Below are 23090 nucleotides of genomic sequence, written 5' to 3' on the forward strand. Positions count from 1 at the left end.
ATGGGCTGATTGTTTGAGAATGCAACGTCCAGTAAAAGTGGGTTTTCTTTAAACTGTTGTTGTGACATCCTCCTCAGAATTCTTGAAATTGAGCTCACCTTCAGGTATTCTGAAGGTGAGCAGATGAGGAGGATGTCTAAAAAGGATAACTTGTCTTTTTCAATCTCCATGGTAAACTTAATATGAGGATGTATAAGGAATTGATTTTGGCTAAAAAGAAAGGTAGGGAATGTCTGTTATGAAGCCACACTGAAAAGATGTCATCTATATATCTCACCCAAAAGGATGATTGAGGGAATATAGATGAAAACAGGACATCTTCTAGATGTTCCAAATAAAAGTTGGCTAAATCAGGTGAAAGTGGACTTCCCATTGCCTTTCCTTCCACTTGGTTGTAGAATTTGTTTTGACACAAGAAATAACCAGAGTGCACGAAATCTGTTCGATTCCTACAATCCAATCCAGAACAACAAAGAATCAATACTCCGAGTTCCAATTCAATATATTGCTGGGATTTCAGAACAAATTTCAAGAATTCTGAAGAAATATGATTTAACAGCCACTTATATCCCAATTAACAAAATATCCACCTATTTCCCCTCTTCTAAAGATAAATGCTCAACTATGTGTCTGACTGGTGTATATCAAGTTCCTTGTAAGTGCAAACCAGATGCTCCATAAAAAAAAAGAATACAAGAACATCAATCATACATTCTTCACAACAAGTCCGATAAGTCTGGATTGGAGCTGTACGGGATAGAGACAAGCCACAACATTCTCTATTCAAAGAGTGTGCTGAGGTCTTACAATGTCCTAACTTGAATTGAAATGATTGTATATCCTTGTCAAAAATATGAGAAAGTTTAATCCAGATAACACACTAAATTTTTTTTTTAATTGAGACCTTTAATTCTTACATTAGTCTATATTTTTAATTGAATTTATAAATTAAGATTGTTATATGAAATTGTAAATTAATACTTATAATTTAATCATCACTCTGATGAAATTTACCTTTCTTTAATGCTTAGCAATGTAACATCACGTGGCTCGTTCTACTTTTGAATGATCAATTGTTTGTATTGCACCTTGTAAAAACTGTTCCTATCAAGCCACTGAGGATAGTCTGTTAGTTTCAGACTGAAATATTTGTCAAACATTAAAATATTCTTGCGTTAACATGTTTATAATTCTTAATCATAGCCAAGGTGACACTCTGTCTCCAACTGAGGAGACCATGCAGTCTTGTTCTGGGAAGTTGCCAAATATATGGAATTCTCTGTCTAAAAGGATTTATGTTGAACTGCTAATTATGAGATTCTAAAGCTGGTAATTATGAGAGATTTAGGAATCATCTTGGAGCAGTGCCATGGCTTGAAAAGTTACAAGGAAAGTATATGAGTAGTGCATGGGCAGTGAACAGACGTTGTTTGGGAAAAGCAGAATCAGACTGCATACCCAAAGTGAGGAGGATAAACTAAGGATTAAGTGGATGAATAGGCAAGACATGCAAAAAAAGAAAGAAAGAAAAGAAATCACAGTAGAGGAATATATAAGGAAAAAGGTTATCAGTATACTCCTGAGCAATACAGAGTGCAAGCAAGAAAGGCAACTAACATTGTAAGAAAGACCAAATCAGATTATGGGAGAAAATTAGCTAAGCAGGCCAAAATAAGTCCAAAAGAGTTTTTTCGTTATGTCGCAAGAGAAATTACAGCTATGGTAAGAAGGTGACAGAAGCAAAAGAAATAGTTGAATTATTGAGTGATCATTTTGCAAAGATGTTTCAAGATGTTAGTTTTGCAATTGTTGATATGACAGAGACACTTAACAAAATTGGAGTAGATAAACAGGAAATGTTCAGCATGTTGAAAAATATCAATACAGTAATGGGACTGGATGGATGTAAGCCCATGGACTATGTGAATTTGCGAGACATTTATCATTGCCTCTGATGAAATTGTTCAATGTAAGTCTCAGCTCTGACAGGGTTCCAGGGGAGTGGAAAGAGAGTAAGATAATTCCATTGCTTAAAGGTGGCTCTAAGACAGGTAGCAAACTAAGACTATTGATATATCAAGAGTAGTTGTTAAGTATTGGGAAAGTTAGCTAAAGGTAAAATCCAAATCCAAAGGATAGTGAGGTGAGCCTCTACAGTGAGCAGTGCAGCTTTGTAGAGGGGGTTTTAGCTCCTGTCTTAATTGATTCATGTATTATAATAAAGTGACATTGGAATCGGTTAAAGGAAACAGCTGCACCATGATACTACTGGACTTTGTAGCAGCATTTGACAAAATATCACCGGTAAACTGTTACAAAAATCAGAGCAAATGGAAATGGATATGAAGCTAGTAGCATGGATATGGGGATGATGACTGACAGACAGACGCTAGAGAGTAGTATATGGTGGAGTGGAACCAGGAGAATGAGGATGATTAGTGGAGTGTCTCAGGGTTCTATACTAGAGTGTCTCTTTGTTTGTATATGAATGATATAGGGAATGATTTAATGCAGAGGAGATATTCAGTCGTTTGTTGATGATGCAAAGTAGGAAGAGCAGTAGTTAATAAATGTGATGTATATATTCTGCAGGATGATTTAAATAAATTGGCATTGTGGGCAAAGGATAATAATTTTTAATTTAATTTAATGTTGCAAAATGTAACATTATGCACTTCAGGTGGAAAAGGATACACATGCTATATTATATTGATGGTAATGAATTGCAGGAAATTGAATGAGGATAGGGACTTCTGGATAATGGTGGGCAAAGAGTTGAAGTTCAGAAGGCATATTGCAAAATTTGGTAAAAATAACTCAAGGGATTACTTGGATGTTGAAAAAGACAAGTAAAGATAGAAAAGTTATTATTAGACTATGATAGTAGCGTAAGCTAAAGCACGTAGTTCAGCACTAGGGCAACTCGTTGCAAAGGTGGGTAAAGTTCCAATCACTATTCTTAGTATTACCCATAATGTAAAACACATCTCCTAGGAGATGTATGATGTTGTACATTATGGTGGAAGGTCACTACCCAGACCGGTTTTAACCTTTATTGGGGTCTCATCAGTGAGTAGGTAGACCAGGTAATACCGATGTTATAGTGAAAAGAACTTATGTACTTTGCTATACGAGTTGTTAAAAAGGTGCACCCATAAATTACTTAAATAAAAGCCAATAGTGTTGTGTCCCATTCTTGTTTATTTATATATTTCCCCTTATACTTTACTTTCTTTTATATATCTTATCCTTTTTCTTCGCGTATCGTCACCTCTGTACTAGAAATCTAAGCTCTTGCTCTTCTTAGTATCCTAAAACATTTATTTTTTAAAGCTGTGCCATTTAGGATATTTAGTTTATAAAGAAATTTAAAACAAGAAGCAAATTCCTAAATAAGTCTAAAAGTGAAATAATCATGCAGTCGTAACCTTGATCTCGTAACTTAACCCCCCCCCCATGCCTAGCTTCATACGTTATAACAAGCGGTGCATTGAATGGCAGTTTCCGACAACTGAATATTTGATAAGCAAAAGTTTATTGAACTCTCATAAATACAATACAGGACATTAAATTCCGAAAACTACAATTCAATACTAAGATGATACAATGTTAAGATAAGCAAAAAATGAAAATTTTAGCATGTGGGATAAACTGTTATGCCTCTACAAAGGACTCTCCACACACAAGATAAAGGGGCTTTCCCACCAGTGATTAAGTTGGCTTAAATCTTTCATCCTGCTTTAATCTTTCATCCAATTAGACACAATTGGATTACATGCATTAATTTACAAGAGTTATGTGGGCTTAGCAATTCTGTTACTACAATGAACACCACATTCAATTCTCTTGACCTTTCTCGGTTAAGGGTAAATTACATATACTAGTATCTATGCACACTATTGCTCGTTCAGTAATACTGATAAACTAGTTCTCTCTTTCTCTATACTATTAAGTGAACTAAAGTCCTAGTTCAACTCTCATTCAAGTCCTTCAATTGCTTAGTAATACGAATTACAATTACCTGTCTACGAGAATACAATTACAGCCATATTAAATTAACAGAATTAACATAAAACTTTTCACAATACCGTTTGATGAAACTCTTCTACTAGACGTTATTTGTCTGTGATTCCTGAAGAAAATCTCCTTCTGTATGGGACATATTTGGGATACTTCGGAACATGAGGGCCATCTCGGTTGCAGCATATCAGGCTTCTTCTAAGGAAACACGGTGTATCTGCTGTTCTGCAGTCATCTCAGATTCACCATGAGGATAATCCACACTTTCCACTAATAGTCTCCTTCCTTTAGACTAGATTTGGCTTAGTATGTGGTAAATACCTTTCTTCCTGACCATGTGGCATCCTTTGTTCTCGATGGTAGGAAAAGGGACCTAAATCCCACTTACTAATATTCCATGTCGTGGCGGACGGAGGGGACTCCTGACAGTCACTCAGGAAACTGCTTAAGGTAACCTCCAAACAAAAACTGGCAAAAGACCTCGTGGGGGGGGGGGGTTCCTAACCCTTTTATATTATGACCGTACCAACACCTCCTGCAATTAATTTTCTTCCCCCCCCCCCCACACACACACTAGGATACTTTTCTCATAACCTGTTAGGGTGGCGTCTCCCTGCTGAACTGTCCATCTTTGGTGGGCCGTGTGCACGCAACTGACTCGCAGCAGTGTCTAAATCGGGAACCGTGACCTTGGACTTTACTTCGGTTGTAGGTAACCCTCCGAGTCAGCTTTATCAAACTCTATCAGCTCACCTATTTTTTCTAAGAATTAGCATAACTTACAATCTCTTGTTTCAAGTGTATAACAAGCTAGCCTTTTACATGCAAAATTCTTATAACTAAATACTGTAGATTAATTATCTCATTTTTCTAATATTATACAATCAATGTTCTTATACGAGTTAACAATTATTCTTTTCAATATATTTATTTCGTTTTATACTTAGATGCAAGCACGATTTTCTTATTAAGGCTTCTACTTGTTAAATTGTGATCAAGTAAATTCTCTTATGAAGTTCACAAAGATCACAGATTTAACAAACGGCTTCACTTCGGCGATGTAACATTATTTAAATTAAGGGGATGTTAAATCCCACATTGTTTCAAAGCCGAATAAGAAACTCAAAGATCTGAATCAAAGAGTTTCATGCCGAATAGAGTAAACTATAAAAGTTTCGGTGGATAGTAGCGTAAAGGTTGAAACCGGTCTGGGTTGTGATCTTCTACCATAATGTATAACATTATACATCTCCTAGGAGATGTGTTTTACATTATGGGTAATACTAAGAATAGTGATCAGAACTTTACCCGCCTTTGCAACAGGTTGCCCTAGTGTTGAACTACATGCTTTAGCTTATGCTACTATCCACTGAAAATTTTATAGTTTACTATATTCGGCATGAAACTCTTTGATTCCAATCTTTGAGTTTCTTATTCAGCTTTGAAATAATGTGGGATTTTAATATCCCCTTAATTTAAATAATGTAAATGTTATTGTTTAAGCCCCAATTAAATGTGTTGAATAATGGTCTTCTATCTTAGATATACATTTTTATATTAAAAAATATTCTTAAATCTCGATTATTGAGATAAGGAAGAGTGTAACGGTGAATGCTGTTGATAAAAAGAAGCAAAAATTTATCACTTTAGAGGAAAAAAATTGTTTTGGCATGTTGTACGATCATTTTTTATTTTATATAATAAAATAGAGGCTGTCAGGTTCAGATCTTCACTTTACGACAAATAGTCAAGACAGCATGGAAATATAACAAAGATCTGTATTTAAGTTTTGTTGATCTGGAAAAGGCATGTGACAAGGTGTCAAGAGAGAAGCTATTCAATACGCTACAGTTATATGGTGTCAGTGGGGCATTATATCAAGCAATAGTTAGTCTGTATTTGAGTTATAAGTTGGCAGTTAGAATTGAAGGATGTACAGGAAGATGGTTTAATGTTAAATCTGGTATGAGACAAGGATGTACATTATCCCCTCTGTTATTCATTGTCTATATGGATCACATTATAAAGGAAAGTGGTATTAAACATGATATCAGAATTGGAGGTGTTAATGTCTGTTCTTTGCTTTATGTGGACGATGTTATACTTATAAATAAATCCGCTACAAATCTGCAAGATTCCCTGACTAAATTGAATAATTGTTGTAATAGATATGGTATGAAGGTCAGCAATAAAGAGACAAAGACAATGAAAATAGGTAGAATTATTGAAAATGTCAACTGCGTTGTGAACGGGGAACCTGTGGGACAAGTAAAACATTTCAGCTACTTAGGCACGATTTTTAGTGAAGATGGTAAATTAAATATGGAAATAGACAACAGAATCAACAAAGCTGGTATGGTAGGAAGTCAATTGAATAAATTCATATGGAATAAGAGAGAAATTAGTCGGAACACTAAATTAGCTGTATACAAGACAGTGTTCAAACCAGTTTTAACTTATGGATCTGAGAGCTGGGTCAGAAGTAAAACACTTGACCAAAGACTAGAGACCGCAGATATGAGAGTCCTGAGAAAGATTATAGGTGTGAACAGATGGCATCAATGGCAATATCATATTAAAAACGAGGATATTAGGAAAGAACTTGACATTGTCAGCATCCAGGAATGCGTTAGCAGAGCTAATCTCAAGTGGTATGGTCACTTAAACAGAATGGGCGAGGAAAGATTAGCAAAACAAGTGTTCACTGCCAGGTTGGCAGCAAAACGACCCAGAGGAAGACCAAGATATAGGTGGATTGATACGGCACAAAGTGCCTTAGACGATAGAAATATAAGATCTGATAATGTTGGAGTCTTGACAAGTAACAGACTGATTTGGAGGAAAATTGTAGATAGGAAATTAATAATGATGTAATTTTTTTCATGTAGTACTATCATATCCTGTATCACACCCCTTGAGGGTACATGGCAGGAATTTGATTTGATGATGATGAGCAAAAAAAAAGGGATTCATGAGATAGAGATATGGTGACAAAAATTTGCACATGGATTTGGATTGAATGAGGCAACGGTGTGAACTCTTGCTTTATCCAGGAAATGTTCAGGAATTATTAAACTAGCCTTTAGAAGAATTGAGTGATAATGACCTCATGAACATCAGTGAACAACATGCATATGAAGAACAAGATGTGTGATGCAGAGGAAAATGTACAAAGTTATAGTTTTAGAAGAATTTGAGTCTTTTTTTTTTTTTTTTCAAGCTGTTTGTGGTTATTGATCGTAATCTTGATTGTAATATGTAAGTCCACGCCACCAGAATTTAGTAAAAGCTATGAGATGTACACACAGAAAAAGAAACAAGTCTGAGTACTTATTATTCATGTATTTCTTATAATTTTCTTTTAAATTCATCTTATTACTTTAAAATCTTTTGAAAACATTTTATTATCCTTCATAGTTAGGGCAGTAAAAATGAAAGTATATTAAAAAGTTTAGTGAGGATTTTGAAAGTCCATGCATGGCTTACAATTTTCCCTGTAAAACGAGATATTCTTATATATGTATATATCCTCCTATCCCTCTCGTTCGTCCTAGGACGGGTTGAGTCCCCTCCTAATGAGGGGTTACTGGCGTATTAATGCTGTCGGTTCGCCACTCCTCTGCTGGATCCCCTAACGGCAATATTCATGACTGTAATCTATGTGTGTTTATAGGGCCGGTTTGCCTGCTTGCGGGATGAAAAACCCCAGATAAACTTGGGAGAAAAACCCTGCTGTCCATGCACAAGACTGGCTAACTTGGCTATGGCTGAGGAAGATCCTTCAGCTCCTCACATCATCGACGGGAATCGAACCTATTACACTCCTTCCGCAGACATATGGTTGCGAAGCGCATAGCCACTAGCCTAACCGTGTGGACACACACACACACACACACAGTGGTGCCTCACAAATGGACACTAATCTGTCGCCGAACTAATGTTGAATTGCAGGTCATTGTTTCCCATGGAAAATAGATTAATTCGTTGTTGGATCCCCATCCCACTTCCCCGTTAGGGGGAGTGGAAGAAAAATACACCATATTATTTACTTTATGTATTTTACTATTGTATAACACACTAAATTACAAAATTCAGTATTGTATACACAATACATTCAGTTTATTGAGCCTTAAATGTTGGAAGGGAGTCTTCTTTATCCTGTTCTACCTCTTCTTGTCTCCTCTTTGCTTTAACAGGGATGAGGAACTGATCAAGGGTGGACTGTCTCTCCCTCTTTTTCAAGATGGTTTTGAAGTGATGCATGATGGTGTTGTTGAACAAGTCTGTCATTCTATTCACATCAGCTTACAATTAATGGCAGCTGTTGGCATTGGCCCTTTTTCCCTGCCATCCTCTTCTTCAGGTGAAATTCCTCTTTCTCTCTGCTTTGATTGCTGTTCATTCTCTGAGTGCTCTGAGTTCTTCCATGTAACTCAGAGAAACATCGTGATTCTCTGAATTCCATGGAAGTGGAAGATCACTTCCACAAGCTCTTCTACATCAACCTCTTCTAAGTCGAGATTCTCCACCGTCGAAATGATCTCTCACATGGCTGCATCTGCCTGTGATTCTCCAGCTGCTTGGTCTGCACTGTTGTCATCCTGAGAAAAATTAGGAACGAGTTTCTTCCGTGATGCATGAAGAGTTCTCTGTGTCACTCCATCCCAAGCAGTTTTAATAAAGGAAATGGCGTGGAGAATATTGAACACGGTCTTCCAGAAGTCCTTCAGTGTCTTGTCAGAAGAGTGAGTCACGTCGAAAAGCCATGAGAACACAGCTTTAGTGTAAAGTTTTTTAAAGCATGCAATCACCTCTTGATCCAATGGGTTGGATCAGTGACATCATGTTTGGAGGCAAGAACTGGACTTTGAAGTTAAAGTCAATTTCAAGAATGTCCTCTAAGTCTTGAGGGTGGGTAGGATCAGCAGTGCTTTCAAAGGCAAATTGTTGTCAGTGAGGAACTTCTTCACGTTGGGCAAACACCTCAAAAATCCAATCTTTGAAAACTTTCTGGTCTACCCAGGCTTTTGCATTGGATTTTCACATCACTGGCAGTTTGGACTTAATGATTTCTTCCCAAAGCACTGTGGATTTTCTGAATGGTAGATGAGAAGTGGCTTTAGTTTAAAATCTCTGCTTGCATTTGCTGCCAATAACAAGGTAAGCCTATCTTTCATAGGCTTATGTACTGGGAGCTTCACTTCTTCTTGCATGATGTAAGTTTAATTTGGCAAGCTCTTCCAAAATAACTCAGTTTCATCCTGTTTAAAAATTTGCTGTAGCAGATAGCCTTCCTTTCTGATTAAATCTTCAAATTTTTTCATGAACTTTTCTGCAGTCTCTTTATCTGCACTAGCAGCTCCCCCTGTCTGAGAACACTTTGGATGCCTGTTCTACCTTGGAATCTGTGAAACCAGCCTCAAGTTTCTTTGAATTCCTCAATTTGAACTGAGGTACATCCTGGAGTTTTCTTCTGCAATTCTTCAAAAATTAACCTAACCTTCTCACAGATCATTGCCTGAGTTACTGGATCTCCCTTCATCTGTCTTTCTCTAATCCAGGTGATAAGCAGCTTTTCAATCCCTTCATTGATTGAAGATTTATTCTTGTCAGAAATCTTCATTGCACCAGCAGATTCCTTTCTTCTTCTTCTCTATGCTCAACCAAGTGTGCTTCCTTCCTGAATTATTCCTCTGTGCACTTCTCTTTGGACCCATTCTTAAATTTGACTCAAAAAAATAATAACTGCAGATGCACAAAATTTTTACTTTCTGAAAAATGCAGCATTGAAAATTAGCACAAACAAGACGAGCAAACACCAACGCAGCCCAACAAGAAATAACAAATGCCCGCACAATTCCATGCACATGCATGTGCCAGCCCCTCAAAATTCAACTGTCGAATTACGAGGCACCACTGTACCTATGGTATACTAAACTACATATGAAAATCTTTTGAAAACATTTTATTACCCTTTATAGTTAGGGCAGTAAAAATAAAAGTATGTTAAAAAAGTTTAGTGAGGATTTTGAAAGCCTATGGATGACTTACAATTTTCTCTGTAAAACGAGGTATTCTTATATATACACACACACACACACACACACACACACACACACACACACACACACCTAGAGTATACTGAACTACATATGATAAAATGATGAGATCAGCTATACAGATACTGGCACAACTACATTGATAATTTAATGTAACAGTTTAGAAAATATTCTTATGTTGATATAAGCCTGTGTAGCTCAGTCAATATAGATGAGCCATTCGGTTGGAAAGACCAGGGTTTGAATCCTGTCTGTGATGTGAGAAACCTTTATTGGGTCTTGACAATCAAAAGTCGAGTTAGCTAGTCTCATACAAAAGTGGAGTTCCCTCTTCTGGAAACTGGATTTTTTTATCCATCAAAAAAAAGGCAAACTTTCCCCGTGAACACACAGATCAACAGGCATAGTACTTGCCCTTAGTGGATGCAGAAGAGGAGTGGCTTGCCAGCTGCATTAATTTGCCATGATTGATCCCTAATCAGAGGACTCTCTTGTATTAAGAGACATCTAGTTTGAAGAGGTTATGTAGATAATGTTTGCCAGCCTGGATGGCTGAAGGGCATCTCAGATAATGTGAGTAGAGTATTGAACTATGCAATTTACAAAATATTTTGAGATTTTATGTAAATTGCATAGTTCAATATGAGAGGCTTGAAGTGATTTTAAGAAGTTTCATGTTTTTTTTCTCTTGAGAGTTTCAGGTATCGAATTCTTAGCTGATCCCTGACATAAGGTGAGTTATTGGTTTACAATCTTTTAAGTGTGGGATTTGCATGAAGTTTTTTTTTGTGTGTGTGTGTGCATTTATTTTATTTTTTTTTTTTTTGTAATTTAGTGATCCTGGAAAAGAAAAATAAATAAAAATACAAAAAAATAAAATTATCAAACACATGTAGACCTAAGAGCCTTCATAGTTCAGTTGGTTTTGACAATACCTTTTGTTTGGAACGACCTGGACTTGAATCCTGTCTAGGATGTGAAGAATCTTTATCATATATATATTGAGCTTTTCAAGTGAAGGTGAATTAGCTGATCTCATATGTAGTTGCAAAAGTTCATCCTGTATACAGGCAAACCACACAGTTTTTACATACAAAGTATACCTATAGTGAGCCAAGGACTTAAAAACTTTATCCTGGAATTGTGGTTATGAAATCCACAGATACATTAGAGTGTTATGATGTCTGCACATGCCACTCTCTCAGGCAAGGCATTCCAATCATTCACAACTCTGCATGCAAAAAAACCTGCTTCTCACTCCCACCTTATACAGCTTCCGGGGATGACCTCTTTTCTCCACTGATGCAAAATTCTTCAATTCTTCTAGATTTGATAGCCTGTTTTTCTTGAAACCTGGCAAAATTTAATATGCAAGTTTGAGTTCAGAATACTTGGTTTAGATTAGTAATAAAAAATCATAATAAGTGTTATTATTGTCTGTCTATGCCACAAGTACCACTTAAAACTCTAAAATTTCCCCAATCTTTTTTTTTGTGAGTTATTTCATACAATCTTAATTTTCAAAGAGTAAATAAAATGTTTTCCATATATTATTGCTATTAATTACATTGCTAATTCTCCATTTCACTTGATGTTATTTGTAATCAAATGAGAAATGGAGAATTTGCAAAGTAATTAGTAGCACTAATATATGAAAAACATATTATTGCTGCTAATATTGAAAAACGCCGAAGTGTCATAGGCATTGTCAGTACAGGATTACGGAACAGATGATTCTAAATCCTAACTTATTAAACACACACAAGAAACAAAATAAATTTGGCAAAAAGTAGCAGATTTAAAAAGTACTATCTCCCATAAAGGGGATAAATATAGACTATTGGATATGTTTAAGTTAGGACAGTGATGTAAACTTTCACACATTTCTTTATAAAGATTTTCTATGAGAAACGACTTTTATGAAGGACTCTTTATCTTGTTCCAATAAACGATGGCATGCTCCACAAGCCCAGAACTTATTTTTGACAAATTGGAAAATCTACTTTTATTTGTATAGAACACAAGTCTTATATTAAATACCATAAGCCTAAACATTCTTGTCCTATGAGTCCTTCATGCAAGTCATTCCCCCAATAGAGCATTTTCATAAAGAAACATATGAAACTTTACTTCATTGTCCTAACAGATCCAATTGTCTACTCCCAACCCATTTGTGGGAGACAGTACTTTTTAAATCTGCTAAACTTTGTTAACTTTATTTTGTTTATGTATATATATATATATATATATACAGAGTTAATTCAAAATAAACGAGCAGATTGTACTTTTTTATGAATTCTTATTTCCAGCAATATAAACATGCATTATGTCACCTGACAGGAAAACTGTCAGATGTCAGGAACTCTCTATGTATGTGTTAAATGATAGTCCATTTCTTGCCAGACTCTTTATAACTAGTCGACAGTTATTGAATTCACTGCTGCTACAATTTGAAGCTGAAATTCTTGCAATGCGGTGGGTAGGGATGGCATGTAAACAGTAACTTTAACGTTTATGTTGAAGCTAAAAATCGCAAGAGATCAGGTCTAGGGACCTGGGTGACCACTTGCATATCACAAGATCATCTGTCCCACTTTGATCCATCCAGTGGTTAGGAAGAGTTGCATTGAGATAATTACGGACATTACAGTGAAAGTGAGGTGGTGCCCATTTTGCATGTAAATGAAGTCAACAGATTTCTAACATATCGTGGTATCACATCCCAATTACTATTGCCTTGGCAAAGAATAAAGGCCCATAAATTTTCTTGCAAGAAATAATGTTCACTCTTGGTGAGTTTCTTTTGTTTTCAATGTTTGCACATAGATGTTCCATCCCCCATATTCTCAGATTATGATGATTCACTTCAGCAAAAAGCTGATTCGTCAGAAAAAAAAAAAGAGTCATGCTGTGAAAGCATTTTCCCCCATGTCATTCAACATTTTTGTGGAAAAGTCTAACCTTTTTTTTAATTTTCTCCCCAGAGTGTAGTGTTTGCATTAACTGCAACTTGTAGCCTTTCATATGCAATCATTTCCATATCATTGTTATATTACTAATTCCTTGCTTTTGTGACTTGCAGATTTTCTTGGGCTACATATGAATGTTTGTTGAATTCTTTCAATGTTGACTTCAGAAACACATGGACCGCCCAGAGTTTTTCTTTTGCAGATGCATCCATGTTCATGACATTTTTTGTACCTTGAGTAAATCTACTTATAATGAGGATGTTCTTTCTTAAATTGAGTGTGGAATTTATGTTGAACTATAAATATGGATTTGCACTTTGCAAATTTGATAACGCAAAACACTTTCTCCTTCAGAAACTCCATTTTTGTTAACTCTTTGAGCAAGCAACTGAAGGATCATTTTGTTTCAAGCTCTTTCAGTGTACTCTGTTAGCAAGAGCCTGCTACTAGAATGTAGGAAAAGGAAACCCTAATAGTTTTCATATCATGTGATACATGATGTGTTTGTATTGTTGGAAACAAAAATTTTGCAAACAAGCACAATCTGCTCCTTCATTTTGAATAACCCTCACACACATACACACAGTTTATTTATGTTATTTGTATTGTAGAGGTATTTATAAGTAAATGATATTCATTTAATTTTTTTTTTGCTAATTTTAGCCGTTCACATACAAGATCGAGGTCACGATCTCGCTTTAAGTCTCGTTCTCGATCGCCACCATCACCGCTGAAAAGTGCAACTAATAAAATTGTTCCAAGAAGAAGGTATCCACCATCTCCGACGTGAGTATTGATCCTTTATGATTACCATGCTAGTTTGTACTGAAAACCTTACATATTCAGTTTGTGAATTGCTGTTATAAAAGCAGCAGCAAATTAGTAATGCTTCAGTAATTGTTGTATGCCATTTTATCATATCAAGTAACTACTATTGCACAATAACTTAATTTGCATTCTTACTAGTGTTTTAATAGAAATTATTGTCAAAGTAGATCAACCTTTTCAGATGGGAAATGTGATTTGCTAACGTTGGTTGTGAGATTACTTATTACAGTATGCAATATCTAAGTACCAATATGGACTTGCTGGGGGAGGGGGGGGGGCGATGACAGCAAGCATTTTTCCATAGTAAAATTGTCATTTAATAAATATTAATTTCATATTGTTAATAAAATATAATTACTGGGAGTAGGAAAAGTTGAATTTGCATTTTAAGAGAAACATGATCTTGAAGTATTAGTTAATTTTTCTAAATGAATAACTCAAATATCCCATATTCAATTTTGAGAATTACTAATTCATTGCTTGTGTGACTATAGTTTTTGCATTTGCTCATGTCCAGTTGATGGGGATAAAAACATGAGACTACAAAATAAATATTGTAATTTAAGTTTCATTCCAAAAAACTTTAACATAAGTAAACATAGAATATGTATCTGTTATAGACATATATAACAGTATTATTATTTCAAAAGAAGTTAATGAACAAACACAACATAAAAGTAGCCTTCCTTCCTATGGAAAAAATCTCAAGATTCCTACATCCACCAAAACCACCTCATGATCCTCTTAAAAAACCAGGAGTCTACAAAATCCATTGCTCTTTCGTGATTTGCTACGTAGGACAGACAGGAAGATCTGGAGTATGGCGCATGGCTAAACACCAAAAAGACGTACAATACAAAAGAGAACAAAAAACGGGTCTTGCTTTCCACTTCCACTGGACACGATGTACTCTGGCAAAAAACGACGATCTCATACATAGAAAACAACAGTTATATAAGAAAATGTAAAGAATCTGCTAATATGCTAAAAAACCCAACCCAATGCAATAAAAATCAAGGTTTAATTCTCCAAGTGTGGTCAGCTCTAATAAAAAATCTGCCTCAATCTGAGCTCGGACTGTATCCACAGACTGTAACAAAAACAAGAACACGTGCCATCGTCCAGTATTGTTCAACGTCAATAACGTTTTATATCTGCATTCTGTTATTTGAGTTTTATGAATAGCCAGATGGTTATGATTTGTATTTATTATTTCTCTTGTTTAAACTTTAAGTTATACTATTTACCCCCTGAAGATGTAAATCCTACAATTTACGAAACTTGTCGAGAACTATTATTTCGGTGTAATCACCGAAATATATCTTTTGAACCAGTTAGCCACAGAAGTCTACACCTGCAAATATTATTATTGTGAAAAATTGAATTTCTATGTAAATAAAACCACAGTCAAAATATAGTATCACAGTAATTTATAATTGTTATATTAATGAATTTGATTGTTGAAAGTACTCCAATCTGTAGGACAATAAGTTATCTAAAGAAACACTTAATCTATATTTGTGGTTACTTTAAGCCATGAGAGTTAAGGCATAACTGAACCTTATGAATTAAATTTGCTGCACTGGTTGATCAAGCATTTAGGAGGCTGTGGGTTTGAATCCCAACATGGAATTTGTGATTGTCTTGGGATATGTGTGTGTGTGGGGGGGGGGGGTTTGAATTATATTGTGTGGGGGTGACACCACCACTTTTCTTGTTGGAAGCCATAAATGGTTTGGAAAAGTTCATGTTTGGTCTCTAAAGCAGGGTTTTTTGGATTATGTAAAAATACAAAGAATACATCTTGATATTTAAAAATAAATAAATAAATAAAAAATTTAAACACTTTTATGCAATAATTATGAGCAAAGCTAACAATAATGGTGTATTCCTGCTGGATTTCTATTCAGAACACAGACATTAATAATATCATCTTTGATCATAAACATGCAAAAATTCATATGAAGAGAAGACATAAGTCTTGTTCGCTGTGATATTGTCACATTGGTTCAGGACCCAAGAGTATACAAAGAATTTGAAATAGGAAGCGAACACCGTTTAGCTTTAAGCAGGATTAATATCATATTGAAATAAAAATGTGCAAGAAAGTTTTAAAAGTTGATCAACTTTTAGAGGCAAAATGGTAGGCTTAAATAAACAAATATCATTCAAGAAAAATGAAGTTTTTAAAATAACCAACCTTGGAGATTCAGCCAGACAATCATGTAGTGAGATTTTTGCAAAATCAGAATTCAGTGGTTGACTCAGGAAGTCATAACCAAGGAAAAGAATAAAGCATATCAAAACTTTTTAATATAGAGAAAATGTAAGAAATGTTCTTAGCAATTATATATATATATATATATAACCTTATTAAGAATAAGGTTAGTCCACGCAGTCAGCTGAGTGGCTATGTGTTTCACAACCATATGCCTGGGAAAAGAGTGTCCTGGGTTCGATTCCTGTCGTTGATGTGAGGAACCTAGGATCTTTCTCAGACATAGCTAACTTGGCTATGTCTTGAGTGGCTATGTGTTTCTTGAGCATGGAGTGCAGGGTTTTTCTCCCCAATTTATCTGGGAGAAGAAAAGGAATAATAATAAGAAAAAGTTAATCACCACTGCCCTCAATTCTGAGCTCCAAGGCATCCTCCAATGAGGGTTCAGATAACCTCGTCAATTTTAATGCTAGTAAAACCCAGTCTTATCAACTCACTCCTCCCAATTTGACATTGGCATCTGGTTTCTACAATATGTGCATTCTATAAATATTTCCATGGCAAGTGTTCATCTGAAATAGCATCAATAATTTCCCCCCTCAGTACTGAGTCTTTTGGAACATGTGCAGCTGCCACCCAACATCCCTTCACAGTACACCGTGGAACTTACAGAACAAGTTTCTTTTCTTCCTCCTTCATTCCTTCTGACTAGTTTCTCCTTTCCCAACCCACTACCCATACACAGTACTAATGCACTATAGGTTGATTAACCTACCTCTCGTATATGGACTCAAAAAAGGTCATACAGATGAAATAAACTATAAAAAGAATAAATAAGTGTGATAAAAGTTACATGGAAATATATATATTATATCTGGAGTAATTACCTCAAAAGATTGCTACATAAGACAGGGTAGAACAGTGGTAGAAAATATTCAAGAGGATTTCTTTTGGGAATACATATCAATTCTAGAGATAGGGAACACATGGAAAGGCAGTTTTAGGTAGTTAATATTTGAACCAGAGATACTCAGATATGAAAGTATAAAAATTTTACAGTAGCTCCAATTCATAATTCAGTAGAGCTAGTCAAAAATTCAAATTGTGGGTGACTGGAGTAGTGCTCTCCTAGCTCTCATCTGTAAAAAGAAAAACAAAGCTTAATGTAAGAATTATATTCGATTTTTCTACTGGGTCCAAGTAAGTAAGTCAGTGATATCAGGTGAGAATTTTTCCTGTAAAAGAAAAATCCATTCATTGATTGCAACATTTGTGAAAAGGACAGATACATCAAAAACTCATTGATAAATCACTTTTATCAAGTGTGATGTCTTTGATTTTGTTTACAAAATGTTCATCATCATCATCAAATTCCTGACATGTACCCTCAAGAGGTGTACAGGATATGATAGTACTACATGAAAAATTTACGTCATTACTAACTTTTTATCTACAAGTTTCCTCCAAATCAGTCTGTTACTTGTCAAGACACCAACATTATCAGATCTTATATTTCTATCGTCTAAGGCACTTTGTACCGTATCAATCCACCTATATCTTGGTCTTCCTCTGGGTCGTTTGACTGCCAACTGGGTAGAGAACACTTGTTTTGCTAATCTTTCCTTGCCCATTCTGTTTAAGTGATCATACTACCTGAGATTAGCTCTGCTAACGCATTCTTGGATGCTGAGAATGTCAAGTTCTTCCCTAATATTCTCGTTTTTAATATGATATTGCCATTGATGCCATTTGTTCATGCCTCTAATCTTTCTCAGGGCTCTCATATCTGTGGTCTCTTTGATCAAGTGTTTTACTTCTGACCCAGCTCTCACATCCATAAGTTAAAACTGGTTTGAACACTGTCTTGTATACAGCTAATTTAGTGTTCCGACTAATTTCTCTCTTATTCCATATGAATTTATTCAATTGACTGCCTACCATACCAGCTTTGTTCATTCTGTTGTCTATTTGTATATTTAATTTACCATCTTCAGTAAAAATCGTGCCTAAGTAGCTGAAATGTTTTACTTGTCCCACAGGTTCCCCGTTCACAGCGCAGTTGACATTTTCAATAATTCTACCTATTTTCATTGTCTTTGTCTTTTTAATGCTGACCTTCATACCATATCTATTACAACAGTTATTCAACTTAGTCAGGGAATCTTGCAAACTAGTAGCAGATTTATTTATAAGTATAACATCGTCCGCATAAAGCAAAGAACAGACATTAACATCTCCAATTCTGATATCATGTTTAATACCACTTTCCTTCATAATGTGATCCATATAGATAATGAATAACAGAGGGGATAATGTACATCCTTGTCTCACACCAGATTTAACATTAAACCATCTTCCTGTACTTCCTTCGATTCTAACTGCTGACTTACAACTCAAATAAAGACTAAGTATTGCTTGATATAATGCCATTTTAACACCATATAACTGCAGCGTATTGAATAGCTTCTCTCTCTCTCTCTCTCTCTTGGCACCTTGTCATATGCCTTTTCCAAATCGACAAAACTTAAATACAGATCTTTGTTATATTCCCATGCTTTCTCGACTATTTGTCGTAAAGTGAAGATCTGATCCTGACAGCCTCTATTTGGCCTGAATCCAGCTTGTTCTTCACCAAGCTTTTCTTCCACAATTCTTCTCAACCGTTTCTCAAGTATACTTGCATCGATCTTGCCAGGAACACTCAGTAGAGAAATACCTCTGTAATTCTCACATTCAGTTTTATTTCCCTTTTTATATATGGGTACTATTAGAGCTCTACTCCAATCATCGGGAATTCGTCCAGGCTTTCTGAACTATGCAGTGCAGCCACTGTAAGACTTTTATACCACCATATTTCAGTTTCTGGTCGAATATCATCTACTCCTACTGCCTTTCCACATTTCAAGCCTTTGATGGCTTTTTCTACTTAAAGTATGGATATGTATTCCTGACTGTATGCCTGTTGAGTGCTTTTTACCACTGTGCTATCACTGCTTGTTTCTTTTAGCAATTTTTCTGAGTAATTACTCCATACTTCAAGGATATCTTTTTCTCCTGTTTTCATGTCACCTTTATCATCTCTAACTCCTTTTACAGCACTCTTTCCTCCATTTCTACGCTTCTTTAACAACCTCCAGAATATCTTACCACCTTCTTGATATTTATTTTCTATGTTCTTGCCAAAGTCCTCCCATGACTTTTGTTTAGCTTATTTTACACAGTGTTTCGCTTTTTTACATTTGTCTCTGTATTCTCTAAGAGCAAAAGCTGACTTATTTGCCAGGAACTTTTGATATGCTTTCTTCTTTTTCTTTGCTGCCTCTTTAACTTCCTGTGTCCACCATGGAATTCTGATTTTTCTATCCTTGCAGACAACCTCATGACATGCCTCTCTGGCTGAATCAATCAGAGTTTTCTTCAAGGCTTGCCAGTGAATCTCCAAGGTTTAGTACCTGTTCTCAAACTCTTTCATTTTTTCTTCAATAATCTTGGTGTATTTTAGTCTGCAGTTCACATCTGAGAGCTGCTCAACTTTTATTCGCTTTAAAACTTTCTTACATGTTATTCTTTTCAGTATGAAATTCAGTTTTATCCTGCTCAAGACTAAATGTGATCACTTCCAATTTCAAATCCTCTGTACACTCTGGTGTCCTGCACCATGGAGAAAACATCACTATCAACAATAACATAGTCAATTAGACTTTTCTTATTCCTTGCCTCTTCTCTTCATGTGAATTTGTGCGCATTTTTATGTTGGAACATGGTGTTAGTAATAACCAGTCCATGTTCTGAGCAGAAATCCAACAGGTATTTGCCATTATTATTAGCTTTGCTCTTTTCTCCAATTTTCCCAAAATATTTTTGTATGCCTGACAATCATTTCCTACTCTGCTATTTAGATCCCCAACAAGGACCAACTTTTCCTTTTTCATTGTGTCAGTTGCTTTTTCCAAAGCATGGAAATTCCTCCACTTCTTCCTTAGTAGAACCTTCTGTGGGTTCTAACCCATAATTTAAACCTTTGTTTAAATTATGGGTTAGTCAAAATTCACTTAATATCTACAAAGAATGTTTAGACACAGTTCTGACTTGCCAAGATGCACATTTTCTTCTGGTAGGCATAAGCATGTCCATATCCATGGCTTTTAACGTTACCTTATGTTGGGTCGGAAATATGATGTTACCTTATGTTGGGTTGGAAATATGATAACTGATTAAAAGTGAGTTGGCACTTTTTTCGACACAACATATGATTAAGTGCAGTAAGATTTTGCTATCTGGCCCCATGGCCACCAGACTTCAGCTTTCCTTAGCCACCTGAATAGACAATTCACAACTGAAATTGAAAGTTTAGAAGATATTTCCATTTCTAGATACACTTTTCAACCATCTTCCTTCCAGCTGTCTTTCCTTCACTGTTTGCCATAAGCCTACACATACTAGCCAATATACAGAGTTCGTCAAAAAAATGTATACACACTTCAGCAATTTGAATTCTACAATTACACGAGGTGCTCAAAGTGGTTACCATTAGTGTCCAGATACTTATTATTACAGCAAACTACTGCTTGGGCAATGTTGACCAAAGTGTCCAGTGGGATTGCTGTGCATACCGTTTCAATTTCTTTCTGAAGGGCCACCAGTGTAGCTTGTTTTCGATGCACTACATCCTTTAGAGTCCCCCCCCGTAGGTAGAAGTCCAAGAGTGTTAAATCAGGAGAATGTGTGTGGGGGTACTAACTGCACCTCTTCGTCCTATGTAGTGTCCCTGCAAACTCTCATTGGGGCATGCTCTCATGTCTCGGTGGTGGTGCGGCATCTTGCTGGATGAGAAAATAATCATTCCCATAAAGTGTATGAATAGCAGGTAAAATGGATGTACATAGCATGTCTAGGTAGTTCCTAATCTACCATGAAACCACTCACAATACTGCATTCTTCAATCAGGATCATCTTCATTCAGGGCATTGCATGTAATAATTTTGGGATGTAAGCTTTCCATTAGCTGCTTTAAGAATGTGCCATATGCTTGCACTGCTAACTCCTGTCTCACATTCACATTGTGCGGTAAACTTCTAAGAGAAGTGTAATTATTCAACCAGATTGCCCTTTTTTGAACACCCAGAATTTTTTAAGGAGGTCTTAGGTGTACCACCCCAATGAGAGCAGCATTCCATGTTCATATTTGTGATTTATACTGATTAAGTAACTGTTCAACAGAGAAGTACCTTCTTAAGTGGAAAAGGATGCCAACTTGTTTGGAAGCTGATTGTGCTAGGAAAAGTTTGGAGTAAGTGTCAGTCTGAGAAGAGAGATTTGGTCTGACTGTCGAGTGGAGCATTGTCAAAAGTAAGAGAAGAACTAATTTTTTTTTACGAGAAAGCAAGCAAAACTGCATTTTGAAAGCATTGAAGTTGACTAGGTTGCAGATATGATCTTGAAGTACGAGATGTTTGAGCACTTCCAACACCTGTCATATGAGTAGGACGAGTGGAGTTGCTACCATCAACAAAACTATGAATAGAGTTTTCAGTCACTGAGAACAGGTTTATATGAATCAGGAAGGGAAAAGAGTGAATTTAATGACTCAGCCCTGAGTGACATTAGCATTGACAGGAAAGTCTGAGGAGACAATGCCATCCACTTTTACACATAGGGATCAATATGTGAGAAAACTGGCAATCCAATTACACAAGGAAAAGGTAGTCCAAATGATGGTAATTTGTTGAGAAGCCAGCACAGCCAGATCCTTTCAAAAGCCTTAGAGATGTCGAGCAATGCACAGGTTTCTCCAAACCTTTTCATGGATCCGATCTTAAAGAAATTTATATTAAATTATACAAATTTAAAGATGTTGAATGGCATTTTAAAATATTTCATTTTTAACTTTTTTAAACTTAACTTTTTTTTTTGCTATTATTTTCATAAGCAGCATATCTCCAGCAAGAGTGCCTCACAATCGCAGTACTTCACTTGATCGTAGAAAGCCTGTATCACCTTCCAGGCAAGCTGGAAAAGCTGTGCCTCCTAAACGGAAAACAGAGCCCACAAGGTATGTTCTTAAATTAAATATCACTGATTTTTGTCTTATCTGCTGAATGATGATGAGAAATATCTTAAAATTCTTTTAAGATATTTCTCATTATCATTCTAAGGAACAGTCCTTATTGCTATTAAGAGTTCCTTCTTCTTCTTCTTCTGGGCTTCTTTGCTATCAGCTTTTCTATTTATTTTCATATAACTTTATTGATACCAAAGAAGCTGAATGGTTATTCATGAAGAGAAAATTAGGAATATTCTGCAAGGTATAAGAAGATTCCTAGAATAATCTGTTCACTTTTGAATTGTAATTTTTTTAAATTTAATAGCCTTTCTTCATCCAATTGCAGTATAGAGCAGTAGCATGTAGTTTGCTGAATTTTGCTGTTCTTCCAAAATATTTAAGCAATTTTTACATGTTCATGCTCTTATCTATAATCACTGTTCTTTTTTTTTTTTTTCTCGCATTTGTCTTTATGTTGAATTTATATTCAAGTGAAACATTTCTGATCTTAAATCTTACTTCCTTGCTTATTCTTAACAGATTCTTCTTAGTTATTAGTGAAGCATATGATATGTATCTGTGCTCCTGCTGCTCACTTGTTTTGTTTCTTCTTTCTACTACTTTCATTGCATTCTTTATAACAAATAGATTTTCCTATATTTCTCTTTTGTGATTGGCATATAATTCTTCTGAGTACTCTCTATAGCTCAGTGAATATAGACCAAGCCCTTTGGTTGGAAAGATCTGTGTTTGAATCCTTTCTGAGACATGAGGATCTTTTATCAGGGCTTTTCAACCAAGGTGAATTAGCCAGTATCTTACAGAGGTGAAGGTTTTTTGCCTAAGGCAAACTGGCCCCATGAATATACATATTTACAGGTATAAAATAATTAACCCTAGAGAAAGAGAGATGCAACCAAGAAATAGCAAGCAGCTACATTCACCTGCCTAAA

The 23090-nt window shown here is 35.7% G+C and overlaps 1 protein-coding gene across 5 annotated transcripts in view; it reads left to right on the top strand.

Moving 5' to 3' along the window:
- Window positions 1-23090, top strand: part of LOC150109825 (uncharacterized) — a 441768-nt gene that overhangs the window by 345044 nt on the left and 73634 nt on the right. For 3 of the 5 annotated variants that reach the window (XM_090414208.1, XM_090414315.1, XM_090414478.1), the window contains 2 exons: window positions 13712-13834; window positions 22024-22146. In XM_090414208.1, the coding sequence (XP_090270334.1) occupies window positions 13712-13834; window positions 22024-22146 (246 nt within the window). The remainder of the gene's footprint in view (window positions 1-13711; window positions 13835-22023; window positions 22147-23090) is intronic. The other 2 variants (XM_090414244.1, XM_090414396.1) reach the window with 1 other exon arrangement.

This window comes from Typopeltis vanoorti, chromosome 1 (genome assembly GCF_054136105.1).
Source record: "Typopeltis vanoorti isolate ZY-2024b chromosome 1, IOZ_Tvanoo_1.0, whole genome shotgun sequence".
Classification (NCBI taxonomy): domain Eukaryota; kingdom Metazoa; phylum Arthropoda; class Arachnida; order Uropygi; family Thelyphonidae; genus Typopeltis; species Typopeltis vanoorti.